The sequence below is a fragment of the Protomyctophum bolini genome (assembly GCF_963924005.1).
Source record: "Protomyctophum bolini genome assembly, chromosome: 6".
In the NCBI taxonomy this organism is placed as follows: domain Eukaryota; kingdom Metazoa; phylum Chordata; class Actinopteri; order Myctophiformes; family Myctophidae; genus Protomyctophum; species Protomyctophum bolini.
This window is the reverse complement of record NC_137867.1, coordinates 34,840,221-34,858,052: the sequence shown is the minus strand read 5'-3', so window position 1 is coordinate 34,858,052 and position 17,832 is coordinate 34,840,221. Positions and strand designations below refer to the sequence as shown.

Here is a 17,832-nt window from a genome sequence, read left to right as displayed (position 1 = left end):
CGCGCTATAGTATGCCGTACGATATGGGCTATAGCCCATGGTCCAAAATGATGAGAAACGAGGCTAACTTTTTTTTTCAACATTTCAAAAACATGGGCTATAACCCATCGTTTTTGTCATTTCGTCATTTTTTTCAAATCCTCAAAAATGATGAAAAACGGCGCGCTATAGTATGCCGTACGATATGGGCTATAGCCCATGGTCCAAAATGATGAGAAACGAGGCTAACTTTTTTTTTCAAAATTTCAAAAACATGGGCTATAACCCATCGTTTTTGTCATTTCGTCATTTTTTTCAAATCCTCAGAAATGATGAAAAACGGCGCGCTATAGTATGCCGTACGATATGGGCTATAGCCCATGGTCCAAAATGATGAGAAACGAGGCTAACTTTTTTTTTCAAAATTTCAAAAACATGGGCTATAACCCATCGTTTTTGTCATTTCGTCATTTTTTTCAAATCCTCAGAAATGATGAAAAACGGCGCGCTATAGTATGCCGTACGATATGGGCTATAGCCCATGGTCCAAAATGATGAGAAACGAGGCTAACTTTTTTTTCCAAAATTTCAAAAAACATGGGCTATAACCCAACGTTTTTGTCATTTTGTCATTTTTTTCAAATCCTCAAAAATGATGAAAAACGGCGCGCTATAGTATGCCGTACGATATGGGCTATAGCCCATGGTCCAAAATGATGAGAAACGAGGCTAACTTTTTTTTTCAACATTTCAAAAACATGGGCTATAACCCATCGTTTTTGTCATTTCGTCATTTTTTTCAAATCCTCAAAAATGATGAAAAACGGCGTGCTATAGTATGCCGTACGATATGGGCTATAGCCCATGGTCCAAAATGATGAGAAACGAGGCTAACTTTTTTTTTCAACATTTCAAAAACATGGGCTATAACCCATCGTTTTTGTCATTTCGTCATTTTTTTCAAATCCTCAAAAATGATGAAAAACGGCGCGCTATAGTATGCCGTACGATATGGGCTATAGCCCATGGTCCAAAATGATGAGAAACGAGGCTAACTTTTTTTTTCAAAATTTCCAAAAACATGGGCTATAACCCATCGTTTTTGTCATTTTGTCATTTTTTTCAAATCCTCAAAAATGATGAAAAACGGCGCGCTATAGTATGCCGTACGATATGGGCTATAGCCCATGGTCCAAAATGATGAGAAACGAGGCTAACTTTTTTTTCCAAAATTTCAAAAACATGGGCTATAACCCATCGTTTTTGTCATTTCGTCATTTTTTTCAAATCCTCAAAAATGATGAAAAACGGCGCGCTATAGTATGCCGTACGATATGGGCTATAGCCCATGGTCCAAAATGATGAGAAACGAGGCTAACTTTTTTTTTCAAAATTTCAAAAAACATGGGCTATAACCCATCGTTTTTGTCATTTTGTCATTTTTTTCAAATCCTCAAAAATGACGAAAAACGGCGCGCTATAGTATGCCGTACGATATGGGCTATAGCCCATGGTCCAAAATGATGAGAAACGAGGCTAACTTTTTTTTTCAAAATTTCAAAAACATGGGCTATAACCCATCGTTTTTTTCATTTCGTCATTTTTTTCAAATCCTCAAAAATGATGAAAAACGGCGCGCTATAGTATGCCGTACGATATGGGCTATAGCCCATGGTCCAAAATGATGAGAAACGAGGCTAACCTTTTTTTTCAAAATTTCAAAAAACATGGGCTATAACCCATCGTTTTTGTCATTTTGTAATTTTTTTCAAATCCTCAAAAATGATGAAAAACGGCGCGCTATAGTATGCCGTACGATATGGGCTATAGCCCATGGTCCAAAATGATGAGAAACGAGGCTAACTTTTTTTTTCAAAATTTCAAAAAAGATGGGCTATAACCCATCGTTTTTGTCATTTTGTCATTTTTTTCAAATCCTCAAAAATGATGAAAAACGGCGCGCTATAGTATGCCGTACGATATGGGCTATAGCCCATGGTCCAAAATTCAAAGTACCAAACGTAAAAGTACTCAAATCCAGACTGAGTGATCAAACCCACACTGATGAGATTTCAGGGTCAGGCCCTTTTCACAAAGACTGGAAGTGTTCAGTTGAATCTAACATTTATTCATATTTAACGCTGATAATTTGGTTGGGTTGGATTTGTCAAGAAACAATGCCAATGTCCTGATTATTAGAGTTGAGTTAGCGTCAGGACCGCAGTTGACCGAAGTGACTCAATTCTATGTTGATCTTTTGGCTTTTGAGGGATATGTGTAATGCTAGGATTCCGGGCCACTCATTCATGTACTCTTTATGTAATTTCATGAAGTCTTATGGGGTTATGTACAGCAAATACAGTAGGCTAGTAAAGGCTACAGATAGTGATGGATTGAGATGTGTGCATTTAATCAAATAACCAACACATTTAGATAAAATAGCACATTTATTAAAAATAGCATTTATCATTTGCAGATATATGCTACGAGTTACAACTGAGAACGTTTGGGGATCTCAAATACATTTACCAGTTCACCTGCTTCTGCCTGTTATCTATATAGTAGTACCTTTATGAGCATACATTCTCTCACATACAGTATATCCATATTGTGTAACTGTGCTGGAATAATGGTTATGTTGTTTGGACAGTTGGAGAAGCTTAGTTTTTGCTTCACTCACCTTACATGTTCAGTTGCTTTGAAAACAGCTTTATACAAGGATTAATCACATCAACCAGTACGCTCTCTGCACATCATTCCAAATCCATCTCAAAAAGTTTTTGTGGCAATAATAAATATTCGGAATATGATTTGGCAACAATGAGAAGTAGTTAGGGTTTATGGGTGCAAAACAGGGGGTGGGCCATAATTTAACAAAACATGACAAACAAAATGCTTCTCCTTGTTTATTCACTGCTTTCCAAGGCAAGGAAGGAAAAGAGGAAGGAAATGAGGAACCGTTAGTTCATGAAATTAAATCCAAGATTTGAGATGGAATGATAGCAATTCTTTGGTTCTCAGTGATACAAAAGCCAGGAATCTTCAAGAGCACAACTTTCATTCAACTTCTATTTAAAAAAAGTAAATAGTCGGCAAACACAGTTTCAAACTTGTGCTGGACTTAAATCTGTGGGGGTTTTTATTAACCAACCTTTATTAACCTAGAAAGGTTGGTTTGCTTCAGCCTGGTTAACACAGGAAGCCAAATGTTGCATGACAACTGCAGACAAATTCATAAAACAAATTAATCTGAACTATGGGCCACGGGCTGCTAAGAGTGGAATGACAATGTAGCTAAGAATTTGTAATTTAAAGAATCATAAAATGACCATTGAATGTAAAGCGCAACAAAAAACAGGGAACTCAAATCAAATCATGGTGAAGAACAATGTATTCAAAAATAATCAAGGCAACAAAGACTCAGACAAATACAAAACAATGACAAGATTAACATAAATGAGGCAGTGCAAAACTTCACACCAATAAAATATCACGTTAAAAAGCAAACAAAAATAGATCCTGAGGAAAATAATTCAAAGATACAAATGCACTATAAAATATCTCCAGATTAGCCCCACTCTCTGATTTAAATTATACATAACAAAATTGAAGATCCCACATTTTCTGACAGTTAATTTATTTGACGTCCTGACAGTCAGTATGTCTGGCTGCCCATTAGATCATTTATCTTATAGATCTGTGTACCAACCATCCAAATCCCAGCCGAAAGGCCACAATGTCTTCAAACAAGAAAACAAATGAAAAGCCCTACTATTAAACAAAACTGATGAAAACCGCTGTCACACACAGAGTGTAACCTTGTACCTTATATACACACGCAACTGTGTAGTATTTAGACAGAATTGTGGTGACTGTGGTGCTGAATTTAAACGTCTTATTTAATAAACCATTGAACTTTTATGTTTTTGCATCTTTCTATAGAACAAAGGTGCATACATCTATTTTTAAATATGCATAATTTCTTTACAAATTAGCAAACCCCAAAACAGTCATTGATTGACAAGCAAATCTCATCTTCTACCAATTATTTCTTGCCCATCAGCAATAAACATGGAAAGGGAGAATCCAGCGAGTGAGGAGGGATATGCAACAACTGAATGACAACAGTAAGACAAGCAGAGCGGGCTGGGTGATATTTAAGACAAGTCAGTAAATTAGCCATTTGAAAATTGTCCATGGTAGCTTAGCAGTAAAAGGGAGGTAATTTGAGACAATGGAATAATTCGCAAGACACCCCTACTGAATCAAGGAACAAAGTTGCTTTTCAGTAAATAAATACCTGAAGCAACAGGATATAAACGTTATGGGGCAGAGGATATGTGGCCATGGGAAAGAAAGAAGGCATTAATGTAGCAGGGAAAAGGTGCACAGGATAAGCTTCTTTCTCCAGTTCACACAGCCCGTTTCAAGACCTCCACTACAAGCACTGCCCAGCAAAAAGCAGGGTGGGGAATTGACGCTAGCAATCTGCCAGAATCTGTACAGTTTGACTGTGGCTGCCAAGTCCTTTCACCCCCTGTGCCAGCTTGACAGGTATACCAGCCCTGCATTGAGGTTTGAATACATAATATATTAAAAAAGAATCACATTTGGCTGGCTACATAGTTAAAGTCTAGTGCTGGCTAGACAAGGGAAATGTTCCTACCCTGCCGAGGACCTTGGAACTCTTGGCTTTAAACCATCTCTGAAATCAATGGAGCACAAGCATATCCCATTAAACTTCACATTGACAAAACGTAAAAATATATAAATCGGGAAATTCAATACAATACACTGATGAAAGCCTGTGGCTCTGCATTTTGTTCTCTCGTCATTCTCTACATGTGCAATCCATGTCCTCCTAAGGTGGAAATTCAACATTGTTTTCTTCAAATTAGACTCGGTCATTCCACAGATTAAAATCCAACGGTATAGGGACACTCGTCTGAATGTCAAATCAGGCAAATAATATAAATTATGGTGTTACTTATCCTTTATACAAATACGTAGATGTTTGCCCCATTTCATTGCTGACCAATTGAGACATCTGTGTTTGAGGCCAATAGATCAGCTGCTGAGAGATCTTCTATAAAATACAGTCTTTGGTGAAATGAAACAAAGGCAGGCATGCGTAATTATAAAATGAGTGTGAAAGGCAGAGAACACATGGCGTTCTGTAAGGACCCAAAGTCATTTGAGTGTTGGCAACATACCGGTACTCTAAACTTAGCTCTGGTCCATAGCTCTAATGCCTTCATTATAGCTACAGTATGGAACTGTTCCCTACCTACACTCGCATAAATGCAGACCAGCCTCTCGTCTATAGCGTAAATATAAAAATAATTTTACCTACTCACCAATACAAAGGCGGTTTGTGTAATTAGAAAACCTACTTTCCTTGGTGGACGCACTCCGAGCCTCCCACCACATAAAAAAATGCACTTTTTGGGCAGAAAGGTTTTGTTTTTCTTCGTAAGGAAAATCTTGTCTATGAGATTTTTCTCTTGGCAATATTGGTAGAGGGTGCAGTGGAGTAACTAAAAGTATTTATTTTCCGGTGGAAAAACAATCCCTTTCTGGCCAAAAAGTGCATTTGATGTGGTGGGAGGCTCAGTGCGTCCACTAAGGAAAGTAGGCTTTCTAATTACACAAACTGCCTTTGTATTGGCGTGTAGGTAAAACGATTTATATATTTACGCTACAGACGAGAGGCTAGTCTGCATTTCACGCGAGGGCTAGAAGCAAAGAGTGGCAGAGCCACTGCAGCAAAGGGCATTAGGGCTATGGACCAGAGCTACTTCAGACTCTACAGTGTTAAGTAAAGATGCCATGGTTAAAAATGGGCACCCCACCATTCCCTAAAACAAAACATGGGTAAGCTCTAAAAAGTGTCAACACTTTTGCTAAGCAATTCCCAATAACTTAATTTCTGTCCTATGCAACAAGTGCTGTCAAATTGTGATTGAATTTAGGAACACAGCTGAATACACTGGTTACTCCAGGGGTGTCAGACTCATTTAGTTACTCCCATTGAAATATTTGTTGCATTTACAAACTGTGCATACACAACATATTTGTGAAACCCAACTTGCATTTGTATGAATGCAAATATTAATCTAAAACTAGACAGCGGAAAACAAGTAAGCCTTGCCAGTATAAGGCCATTGCAAAAAATATTTTAAAAAAAATATATAATTGCAAATCAATCATGACATGTGCTTCTTGCACATAAAACCAGATTATACGTAGTTGTGGGCCAGTGTCACTCACCAAAAGTAGCCGATCTAGAGGAGACCAGGTGAAATTCAGTTTTTAGCAGGAACTCCTTTTGAGAACTTTGGGGGAGGGGCGGCAGTTAGGGGTTAAATTACCTTCCGTTTCCTATCCACTCAGCTACGGCCACATACAAGTTCACTGTGTCACCCTGCAATGCGTTGCAAGCTTGTAGATTGGCTATTTTTGGCATGCGACGCTGCAAGCTAGGGCTGCACAATATATCCAAAATAAAGAGATCAACATGCACGATATACAAATTTAAAGTACAGCTTGAACTGCGATAAATGGTATATTTACGTGTCATGTATTCACAGTTCACACGCATATCAATTCATTTTGCCAATCATTCCGAGCCCTATACAGCCTTATGTCCGTGTGTATGCAAGTGGGAGTGGATGAGTTAAAGCGCATGGGGGGACGGAAGTGTAGCGCATGTCGATGGGAGCATCATGATGACTGAATGGAGAGATAGGAGATATGAGCATGGAAGAAATGTGGACATTTGTGGCTAAAAACAGCAGCTAGTCTGTTATTTTGGAATACGTTTAGATACAAAGGAGATAGAACCGAGTCAAGTCAAGTAGATTACAGATCTGTGGTCTAGCTGAGGGACAGAATAGAAATCTTGAAAGAACAAGAAAGTGGCCACACGTACACACACACACACAACAGGAAACCACCGTTTTGACCGTTAAGAAGGCTTAACGGCCAAAACGTTGGTTTCCTGTAGTCTGCGTCCTAAGTATTGGCACATGAATATCAGTGTGTGTGGCCACTTTCTTGTTCCTTCAAGATTTCTATTCAGTTTACTCTCCCGTGGACCGGCAGCACTACAAGGGCTTTGGTGTGCGCACTAGCTGAGGGACAGCCCATGATGCATTTCCCAATTTGTACTTGTACTGTTTGCAATTTGGCAATAAAGTATTCAATGAAGACTTCTAAATGAAAACCTGCTTTGTAGAGACTGCATATTTCCCAGAATCGCACACCAATGAAAATATAGCTCTTCGATTATGTGAGGTGTTGGCCAGCTGGGACTTGCATGAACAGCAGCAAATGTGTATCACCAAAGACAGCCACCAAACTCTACAAGTAGCCATCAGTGTTTTGTCCACAAGCTGCATCTTTCTATCAGGAATTGTTTAAATGACTGGGGGTATAAAGTGAGCTGTGATCCGAGTGTCACTGAAACATTAGTTACTATTGTAGTTTTGTAACTTGAATAGGCTTAATTCATAGTATGCCCATTTTGTCACCTAAACTTAGTTCATTAAACTGTGATGTGTATATCATGTTGCTTTATAACCTATTTTAAGGACACGTTAGACTACTATATAGTGGGTAGGTAATGCTGTAATTATTGTAGTTAGAAACAAATTGTGTTTTTCTGTTATTGTATTTTTACATAGGTTTTAACCCATTTAGGACTGAGGCCAATTTTTGCTATATACTGTAGATAGCAACAAGAACACTTTGTCTCATCTTCTCCCCAAGGTGGACATATTGCTTGAGTTGCTGGCCTTTACAAAATGAAGATGGCACACAAGGTAGCAGTGAGATACTGTATTGACACCAAGTTGGTGGTATATATTCATTGTCAATTAGGGCTGTAGCAATGTGCAAATTGTATTGCATGTTGTTGGAATGGAAAAAATGAATTTCTTTTTTTCTCTCTTCTTTTCAGTGTGCATAGGCTATTAATTGTATGGGGTCTATGTTAGCAGCGAACCTAAAACAGAAAGACATTAAAACTATAATCCAATATTTGTTTACTTATCGCAAGTAAAATCATCATTGCAATATTCAACAACGATATTGCATTATTTGCATATCGCACCTTTACCCAATATCGTGCAGCCCTACCGCACAACAAAGTATATCAAGCCCTTAACTTGCAGACTACGCTGGAGTGGAGAAATGCAAAGTTGACGAGAGTTAAATTTCCATCACCCAGTTTGTCTCATGCTTTCTATTCAATCTTTTTTAACTTAATTTCTAATTCCACCTCTAAAATGGCGCATTTCCATGGAAATACATCCAATTTCAAGGGAACTGTTTTTTTGTGCACAAACAATACCAAAGGTGTTAAAAACAGAGTACGATTTCTAGCTGAGGCCAGTTCAAAAGCGATTTGAAATTGTAAAAACGGGCCCCAACACATTTCACTACTGAGCTACTGCGATGTGGTTACAAACATGTAAGAGTGGTGTCTGCACTGAATATCTTGTCTCAAATCTCTGCGACAGGAAATGAATGACGTGTCATTCAATTGGGACAGCCAAGATGGATTGTGAAACACATTCACACAGAGGCACACACACTCCCGTTTTCATACCATAACCTTTCAAAAATCAACAACATGAAGACTCCTATCTTGCAGTTGGTTCTGATTTCCCGAAGAAAATAGTCTCTTTTGTCTGCTTATCACATTGATCCCGTCCATGCCTCAAGCTCTGTCCTGCCTGTATGCTTTTAACTGTGCTGCTGCTGCTTTCACACGACCCCCACCCCCCTCCCCCCCTTCACCCTCACCCCAACTCCGTCTCTTACGCTTGATCTCCCGTCAGTCTCTTGTCCATCTTGTACCCCGGCTGTCTCCTCCCTAATTGGAGTTCTCACAGCCGACAAAGGCAGAAGAGCGTGGGGATGAACACCCCGAATGCCACCAGGATGGGGAACATTAGGCTGCTGTTGTCAGCAGCGTATGGGTTTGGTGTTCGGGGTCCTGACTGGACCCTGTACTTGGGAGCTGTCGAGGCACTCTTCTTCACACCGTCCTCTCCGGCTTCAGTGTCCTCCTCTTCCTCCTCCTCTTCTTCACGCTTCTCCAGGCCAGGGTGAGGCTGGAGTTTTGGTACATCTAGGAAGCACCCCCCCCCCCCAGAAAAAAAAATAAGAAAAACAGAAGGACTGGATTAAAACTAAAACATGGATGTTTGGATGTTTAATTATTTATGTGTAATGTGGAGATGTAGAAAGGTAATATCAAAGGCTTATATGACATATGATATATTACTGTACATATTTTCTTTATAGGCAAGGCGGTTTAACCTGTGCAGTTTAAAGGAGAATTCCATGCTAGAATGCTTTCTTACCTTTCTTTGTAGTCGTTACGTCCACACCAAAGAGGTCCAGGTGTTTTTTTGTGCAAAAGCTCCTTATTGGCCATTTCCCCTACCATAAGCGCTCAATGAATTGCATTGAATGGGAATTGAATGGGGCTATGGGGTGTTGTGCTAATTTGCTTATTTCCATCAAAATAAGTAGTAAACTGTGCCGCTATTATTTACATTATGAAGAGAGGATATATACAAAGAATATATAATTTTGAGCGATGGAAATAAGAGAATTAGCACAACACCCCAACAACAACCAATTCATTTAAGGCTTATGGTAGGGGAAATAGCCAATAAGGAGCTTTTGCACAAAATAACACCTGGACCTCTTTGGTGGGGACGCAACAACTACAAATAAAGGGAAGAAAGATTTTTTGCATGGAATTCTCCTTTAACCACATGAACCCTCACCCCTATTCCATAAGGCCAACATTCAGAAAAATATGCTAACATTTATCAAAAATAGAATATCTACAGTACATGCAATGCAAGCTTGTCGATCAGCTATTTTCGCTATTTAACATACAACAAAAATAATAGGGTGAATAAAGTCTCATGATGCTCACCCTCTAATGTCCCCTTCATTACATAGAGGGCGCAGACCTTGGGGTTGTCGTAATAACCCTGAAAACAATCGCAATAATGTTATCATTACACAGCAGAGGATGTGTCATAAGTTCCACCACTGAAACTAACTCATTTTCTTCAAGTTATTATAGACAATAAACAACTCTAAACGCTAAAGGAGAGAATATACTGCAATCAGTGATGCTTCACTGACAGAATTCAAATACAGCTACTTCTAACTTTGTGTAAGAACTGCCCACAGATCGAACTATCCAAAGATGTATCAAAATGTGAATTTCGTGGGCACTCGGGAGTGGCTCAGTGGTAACGTGTCCGATTTGCGTAATGTTTGGACAAAAGTTGTAGTAGTGGGCAAATGCAGGGCAAAGGTTTTTCCTTGGCAAAGTTTTACACAGATCGGTGCAGTTAATACAGGGCTGCCAAGTCTCACCATTTGAGAGTGAGAGTCACGCAATTTAACCTTTTACCAAGAACCACACCACACTTGGCATTTCACATGCTTATTTTCCTACTACATTGTAATATATGTTAGGCACACGGTGAGACTGCCCTATTCTGCCTCCGATTTACTGGCAAGTTAACCAACCCAACGAAAGGAACAAGCCGCACCACGTATACAAACCAATCAGAAGTAACTTAGGGTGGGCTATAGCGTCTCAACGCATCACAGAGGAGCACTGCAGTACGAGCAGAGCAGACGAGCAAACCGTGAATTACTTTCTCATGCACCACTGAACAATCCACTTCAAGTTCAGTATTTGAGCGACAAAGGGAATTAAATAATTGTATCTGAATAGCCCCGAGCCCCGCACCCGTTAAGTTAGTGAAAGCAGAAATGCACGTTCGGTTCATCAATGATCATTATTGATCATTAGGCTGCTGCTATATCACAGCCATGTCGCCGACAGGACAGGAGTATCAACAGCAAATCATAAGTAAATAATGTTCTGTACATCCAAAATGATAGCTTCCGTGTGTACCCTGGACTTTTCTCTGTCCGATCAAGTTTTTATGACTGATGTCGAATTATTTAGGGACCAACATTCACCAAATCCTCCACCTGCGAGGTAAGCTCTCCGTCGGCCCACAGTGTGCAGTTAAAAGGGGGAGGGACCGCTGGCCCGCTAGCTAGTGAATGTGTATTTGCATGCGAGAGACAGACAGTGTAGTGTGTGGGTATGGGGAAATCATATAATGGTTTTAACTAAGAAAGAAAATGTAAAAAAATAAGGCTTTTCCCCAATTCCAGTCTTAAATAAATGTAGCATAATTTAACATATTCCCCATTTCCACTGAGATTATAAGGTGAATGAATGAGTGTGGCAACAGACCCATCTTGTTTTTCTGTCAGTGACATTGTCCTGCATCAGATCATGTGTCCCTATCCAAATCAGGTTCTCCAGTAGCCTCTTCAGTTAGTTTTTTTTGACAGACAGAGAATGTTCCACTGAGGTGGGTGATTAATTTGTGATGTAGTCTTACATTTGTGATGTAGTGTGATTTGTCTTATCACATCAGACTAAGTCTGACTTTTATGTAAACCAATATGGATATTGAATATGACCAATAGGAGACTGACCATGTCTTATTCACCTGATGCAACTCTTTCACTCATTTTGTTAAATGCTATTATTCAAAAGGTGGGTTAGCATTCAGCATCATATAGCTATCATTTTCTTTTGCAGTTTAAGCACTATATATATATATATATATATATATATATATATATATATATATGATTTGTTCAACGGAGCACTCCTGCAAACCAATCTTAGCCAATCAGCATGGAATATGAAAAGTCTGAAAGTCCCGTTTTGTTTAATGACTATAGAGATAATATGTACCAATTTACATGACGTTTGGGCAAAATTTGTATGAGTTGTATGTACTGTTAAAAAAAAAGTTTTTGGCCCAGGCCGGCCTAGTGGTCCAGGCACATGCTGTGCTGGTACCGGCTGGTAATCCGTGTTGCGGGTTCGAGTCCCAATCCCAACGACCTTTGCTGCGTGTCTTCTTATTATCAGACAGACATCAGGAATTATGACATAAAAATGAATTATCGGCCCGATAACATTAACAGATTAACACTTCTTTTGCCGGGGACTTTTTAATAATAAAGGCGCTAAAGTGCCAGCAGATGAGGCAGATTTTACTCTGAAAAGCCCCGCCGGCCGGCCGCCTTCCATTACCCCGCAAAACCGGGAGGCATAATATTCCGTTCTTACCTCACGCTGCCACATTTAAAGTCTCTCTAGAAGCATTTGTATTCCAAATGAGATGCTTGCTGAAGTCAGAAATGAAGACAGAACATTGCTGCTTCGCTTGTCTATACGACAGAAAACAAGTGCAGACAAAATCACCCGACCTGACGAGTACTTCAAATATATACGGGATTTTCCCTAAATTTGGCTGGTGCGGCTAATATTCAGGTGCGCCTTATAGTCCGGAGATTACGGTATGTAAATCACGTTGATAAATGAGGGCCATAGTCTCGGACATGCCTTTTGGAGACTAATATCCAATCAGCTTTATAGTGAAGGAATTCGATAAAACCATGCAGTGTAAAATGAAACGTTGTATAAATAATTTCCTAGACATTTCAAACAATGTTAAAGAAGTCTCCTTTATCAAGAAGAGAAGCTAATCCGCCCCATTGGCCCAGCAATGGGGCTACAAACAAACACCCATCATGTGTTGTTTGTAATTGTTCCCTTCCCGGTGTGTACACCAACTGCACTAGCAGCGCTGAGACACTGACAAACAAAAAGACAAACGTTTATTTTTATTTTTTATAATAATTATTAATTATTAAAAAGATGTCATGAACGGGGTCTCCCATGTGCACTCACTGCACTAGCAGTGCTGAGACACCGACAAAAAAAAGAAATTTAAAAAAATATATATAATAATTATTAAAATGATGACGTCATGAACGGGGCCTCGCAATCCTTAAGGCCGCCCCTGAGTACATCACCACTCTGTTCAGATGGGTCTGATTTCATTATATGCACAGCTAACCTGATTAGAAGTGGGCACATGTAAACACCTGATCGGATTGAACTTGCCCCATATAAACACTTGATTCAAAACCTTCAATCAGGTTTATTTTAATCAGATTGGAAGAAAGGTGTAAATGTAAACGCAGCTACTGAGCCTAGGTGCCCAGACCACTACACCAGCTGACCGGGCCTTATATCGAGAATTGGACGATATCAAATCAAACAATACTTTTCCGGCTACAATTTACGATTATTTGTAGCCTCTTGTCCTTTATTTAAGTTTCTTAGATTCATATCATTTTGGGTTGTCAATTTTGTTTGTGAAACATTGCCAGGGAGGTGTTGGGATTGGTTTTCTGTGTTACCCTATCAATGTAGAAGCGAAACCTACACCACCAATGGTTATTCCTACAAGCCTTAGGCAAATGAGTCACTATTTGCTAATTTTGAGCAAATAGCTGAAAACTTGTTATTGCTATTCTCTGGTGCCAAGGATTGGTATGTAAAGGCTAACACCGCCCATGTCCATCTAAAACCGCCCATTGTCCATTTAGAAGACTGAAATTGCACATCACTATCTAGTTCCAAATGAGATTTGTAAATAGTATAGTTTTCAACGCACACCTTATTGACTGACAGTTACATAATAGATGGCATCGGATGCCAGGAATGCCATCGTAATGACGATACAACTCTAAAAGACAAACAATAGCAAAAACAACAGGCAGCTCAGATTGTTTCGGTCCACTAGTCCTTGGGTTAACCTCTGGATATTCACATCAATTAAATTTAGTTAGTTTAAAAAAATGGCACCCTGAAGAACCAGAGTAAATACTTGAAACAACTCACCTTGACAAACTCTATGGTGAGCTTTCCATTGAAGGTGGACACCTCTCCCTGCACGCTCAGCTTGCCACGGCGAATGGAGAAGGGGACTATCTCATCATGAGCAGTGCTATGACCCACCCGCTCAAAGATATCCAGGTCTTTCACCACCACATGGCCATTAAGACGCACATCAAACACCTGACAACGTAAGACAGCATTAAGACTCAATCATGTCAGTCAAGTGTTATCCTTTAATGCCTTAAATGGGTGTTACAGTGCAATACAATGTCAAGTAGATAAGAAATGAGCATTAAATAAAACAAAGACTGAATATACAAAACAGAATAATATATACACACTTTATGCTCCATTTTGAAAAGCTGGCCAAGTCAGATGGAATATATTTTACCCATTAGAAGTGGGAAAGCATTTTCAAAGTTATTTTATACTTTGGCTATTAAAAAAATAGCAGATATACAAAATACACATGTGTCACTTTGTGCCACACTATGAGCTTGTAGATCTGCTATTTTGAAAAGAATCTTGAAATTTTTTGCAAATCTTCTAGATTTTTGTATATATATAAATAAAATGTGTTTTACTCAAATCTTTACTTTTGGGGGTCGCTGGAACAAATTATTTTGAGATGGGGGTCCATGGTCAAATACATATAATTTAAAATGTAGACATGAATATGTTTGAGCACCACTGCAGCAACATTAGGATTTAGAAGACATTTGTTGAATGGAAGAGATAGAACAAAGTTGGGGCTTGCATCTAACCTTTGAATGCTCAAAATATCAATTAGCGATACGACATTTTCACCTAGAGGTCTTTATCAAGTACAGAAAGGTAACAAACCTTTTGCTGAGACTGAGCAAAGTAGACCTCTGCATACTTCATGACCAGTATATACTCTCCTTCTTCACGAATGGGCACTTCATATCCAAAAGTGTCCTCATTGTAGCGCTCGGTTTGGTAGAGGATCTGGTCCTCTGGACTAGAGCGCAGTATAGGAAGGCGCACACCATAATCAGATGCTAGAACAAGAGGACAGTGTCAAGATCAACGTGCATATTATGCAATATGTTAATTACAAACTCATCTATTAAAAGAGGTTACACAAAGACTAGGGCTGGGTATTGCCAACATCCTCACGATCGATATGCATCACGACACAGAGGCCATGACACGATATGTATCACGTTTATTTTGAATAATGACCAGGTGTCCTACTAAATAGTGTACAAGACCACCGATTGGCAGTGTTTTGACACATACATTGTCCAAAATTGTAAGTGTGCAAAAGCCTTGCTTTTTATAACAGAAGGAAAAAAATAATGTTTTTATGGATAAATGCAAAATATTTAATCATAGATATCGAAACTGATGCTGATGTTTGTTTTTAAAGCCGCATGACAGAGCATTTGATACAATACTATTATCGGCAAGGAATACGATATGATTATTACCATAGATGAATTGAACCCACCCCTAACAAAGACCTAACATTTGAGTTAAAGGTAAACTAAAATGATAAAAGTTTTGAGTGTTTCTATTTAAGTCACATAAAGTCCTTATGTACTTTCATTTTGTTGGAATGCAATACAGTGACTTTGTCTCTCTCTCTCTCTCAAGTGTACTTTTACACCCCATTCACTTTCTCCACTTTGCAATTTCTTCTAAGGATAATTATAATTAGGATCTACAACCTCTGTATCTATGGTCAGCTTAGCACATCATGACATGACTCATGACATCATGTATTTGCAAATACTTTCTTCTGCTGCACTACAGGCACTGACAGGGTAAATGGGAGGAGCTCCAACTATACGTGCTCATCCATTATTGGGTAGTGTTTACTCGCGGAAGGAAGTCAAAACCTCGCTCTCGACTCGAGTGTCTAAGCTCTACATACATACATTTATATGATTAGGTTTTCGCTTCTTTAACACGACAACATCAACAGTCACATCAGCACCTTGCAAAATGCAAACAAAACCGCAAAGTGGGGCCGTCGTACTACCCACGTTAACAACAAATGCCGCTGGCGGCGTGTCATGACACCACTCACCTTTCCCCAGCTTTCCTTCCAGCGGATCTTTTCTGAAATGAATACCGTGCGTGTCCGTGTGAGCTTCCCCTCCAGCATTCACGGCCCAGATAACTCGTTCTGCGAGACTGGAGCCCCCCGCCGCGCCGTCAGCCCCCCAACACTGTCCTGCCAGCAGCAGCGACACCAGCACCGCTGCGACCAGCCAGCCGAGGAGCTGTGCGCCCGTGACCCGCTGCATTGCCATCCACACACAGCCCTGGACCTCTCCACTGTGTGAAACAGAAAGCATCTGTTCTTAATAGTTCTCAATAAGTGTTCATATCAACCCGGATAAGGACCGAATGGGACCAAACGTCCATTTGGTTGTGTACACTACACTCTTGGCGTTTTACAACTACACAAAATCACTGAAGATTTAAAATAATCTACTGTGTGTACACTACTGGCGTTTCGGGTCATCATTTGCTGCACGCATGACTGCAAGTACTGCACAATCTGGAGTGCTAGTTGAACTATTGGGGGGTTAAAAACGAACCCTTACAAGCAGCCCCCTCCCACCACTACATACATCTAGAAAGGTTAGCAAGCTTGTCTAAATGATGACTGGATGCAACATACCAGTAGCTACCTAGCTAACGTTTTAACATGACATGCTGCTGGTAACCCTCCTCCACCACATAACTAGAAGTTGGACCGGTGAACACTTTAACATGCTTTGCATTTGCACATTCAGCACTACCGTTTCTGCACACTTACAGCAAGTTGCAGGTAGAAAGCAGCATTGTTAAGTTAGCTAGCAAGCTACCTGCTAGCTAAATGATACCTGTCTGACCAGAAATACTTGGTCAATGAATGCACCCGGCTAAAACAAGCACGCACAATTAATGTCACATTCTCTTACCTTATTTTGCGCAATTTTCTTCAACCTATCTTCTTTGTTGTGTGCAACGTTTTCTTCCCTGTTCTATAGCCTAACTAACAGCTACCTACACTCTACAATCTACGCTAACGTTGAACTATACAATCTCCTTGACTACTGTGTAGTAGCCTCCTCTCTGCTCTGATAGACTGACGTTGACTTTCATTCAATGAGTGGCTCAAGCTAAATGTTGGCTAGCTGCAGCGGCTAGCTCCTACACGTCCCATAGTCCGGAGAGACGGTCGGTTGGGTCGCGCTATGATTGGATAGTTGGTTGCCCGGTAGCTCTCACTCTGCCAGCTCTTAGCCAGGAAAAATATAATAATAATAATTATTATTATTATTATTATTATTATTATTATTATAAAAATAACAATAAAAATACTACTACTAATAATAATAATAATATAATTGAATAATTTTACCAAATTTACCATTTTAGCTTTGGTAATGTTTAATTTCAAACCATAGAACTAATTAATTTAGATCTTCAGAATAGGCCTATACTGTATATATTTTCATTCACCTGATTACAGTTGATATTGTATGCAACCTTTGCTGCATGTCTAGCTCTCCCTCTTTCCAGTTTGTAACTATCAATAACGCTCCAGGGATATCCTGTCTCAAACAGCATACCTGTCATTCAAAATTCAAAATAATTTGTTCCAGGGACCCCCAAAAGTAAAGATTTGAGTAAAACACATTTTATTTATATATATATATATATATATATATATATATATATATATATATATATATATATATATATATATATATATACAAAAAGATTTGCACAATTTTTCAAGATTCTTTTCAAAATAGCAGATCTACAAGCTCATAGCGTGGCACAAAGTGACACATGTGTATTTTGTATATCTGCTATTTTTTGAATAGCCAAAGTATAAAATAACTTTGAAAATGCTTTCCCACTTCTAATAATAATAATAATAATAATAGCTCAGATTTATATATTTTCATTCACCTGATTACAGTTGATATTGTATGCAACCTTTGCTGCATGTCTAGCTCTCCCTCTTTCCAGTTTGTAACTATCAATAACGCTCCAGGGAT

General features: G+C 39.2%; 1 protein-coding gene across 1 annotated transcript; it reads right to left on the bottom strand.

Moving 5' to 3' along the window:
• Positions 1 to 8,793: 8,793 nt before the first annotated feature.
• mlec (malectin) lies at positions 8,794 to 16,910 on the bottom strand. The gene is made up of 6 exons (XM_080767022.1): positions 16,744 to 16,910; positions 15,861 to 16,111; positions 14,648 to 14,826; positions 13,808 to 13,984; positions 9,938 to 9,995; positions 8,794 to 9,115 (listed from the first exon to the last, which is right to left on the bottom strand). The coding sequence occupies exons 2-6, from the start codon at positions 16,084 to 16,086 to the stop codon at positions 8,871 to 8,873; spliced, it is 885 nt and encodes a 294-aa protein (XP_080623148.1). The 5' UTR covers positions 16,087 to 16,111; positions 16,744 to 16,910; the 3' UTR covers positions 8,794 to 8,870.
• Positions 16,911 to 17,832: the final 922 nt, after the last annotated feature.

Bases quoted from the DNA above. Each gene is read 5' to 3' on its own strand.
- mlec (XM_080767022.1), bottom strand. From the start codon at position 16,086: ATGGCAATGCAGCGGGTCACGGGCGCACAGCTCCTCGGCTGGCTGGTC. The intron at 13,985-14,647 runs GTTTGTTACCTT...TTACGTTGTCAG, and splicing joins TTGCTCAGTCTCAGCAAAAG to GTGTTTGATGTGCGTCTTAA. The intron at 9,116-9,937 runs GTGAGCATCATG...GGTGCTTCCTAG, and splicing joins AATGAAGGGGACATTAGAGG to ATGTACCAAAACTCCAGCCT.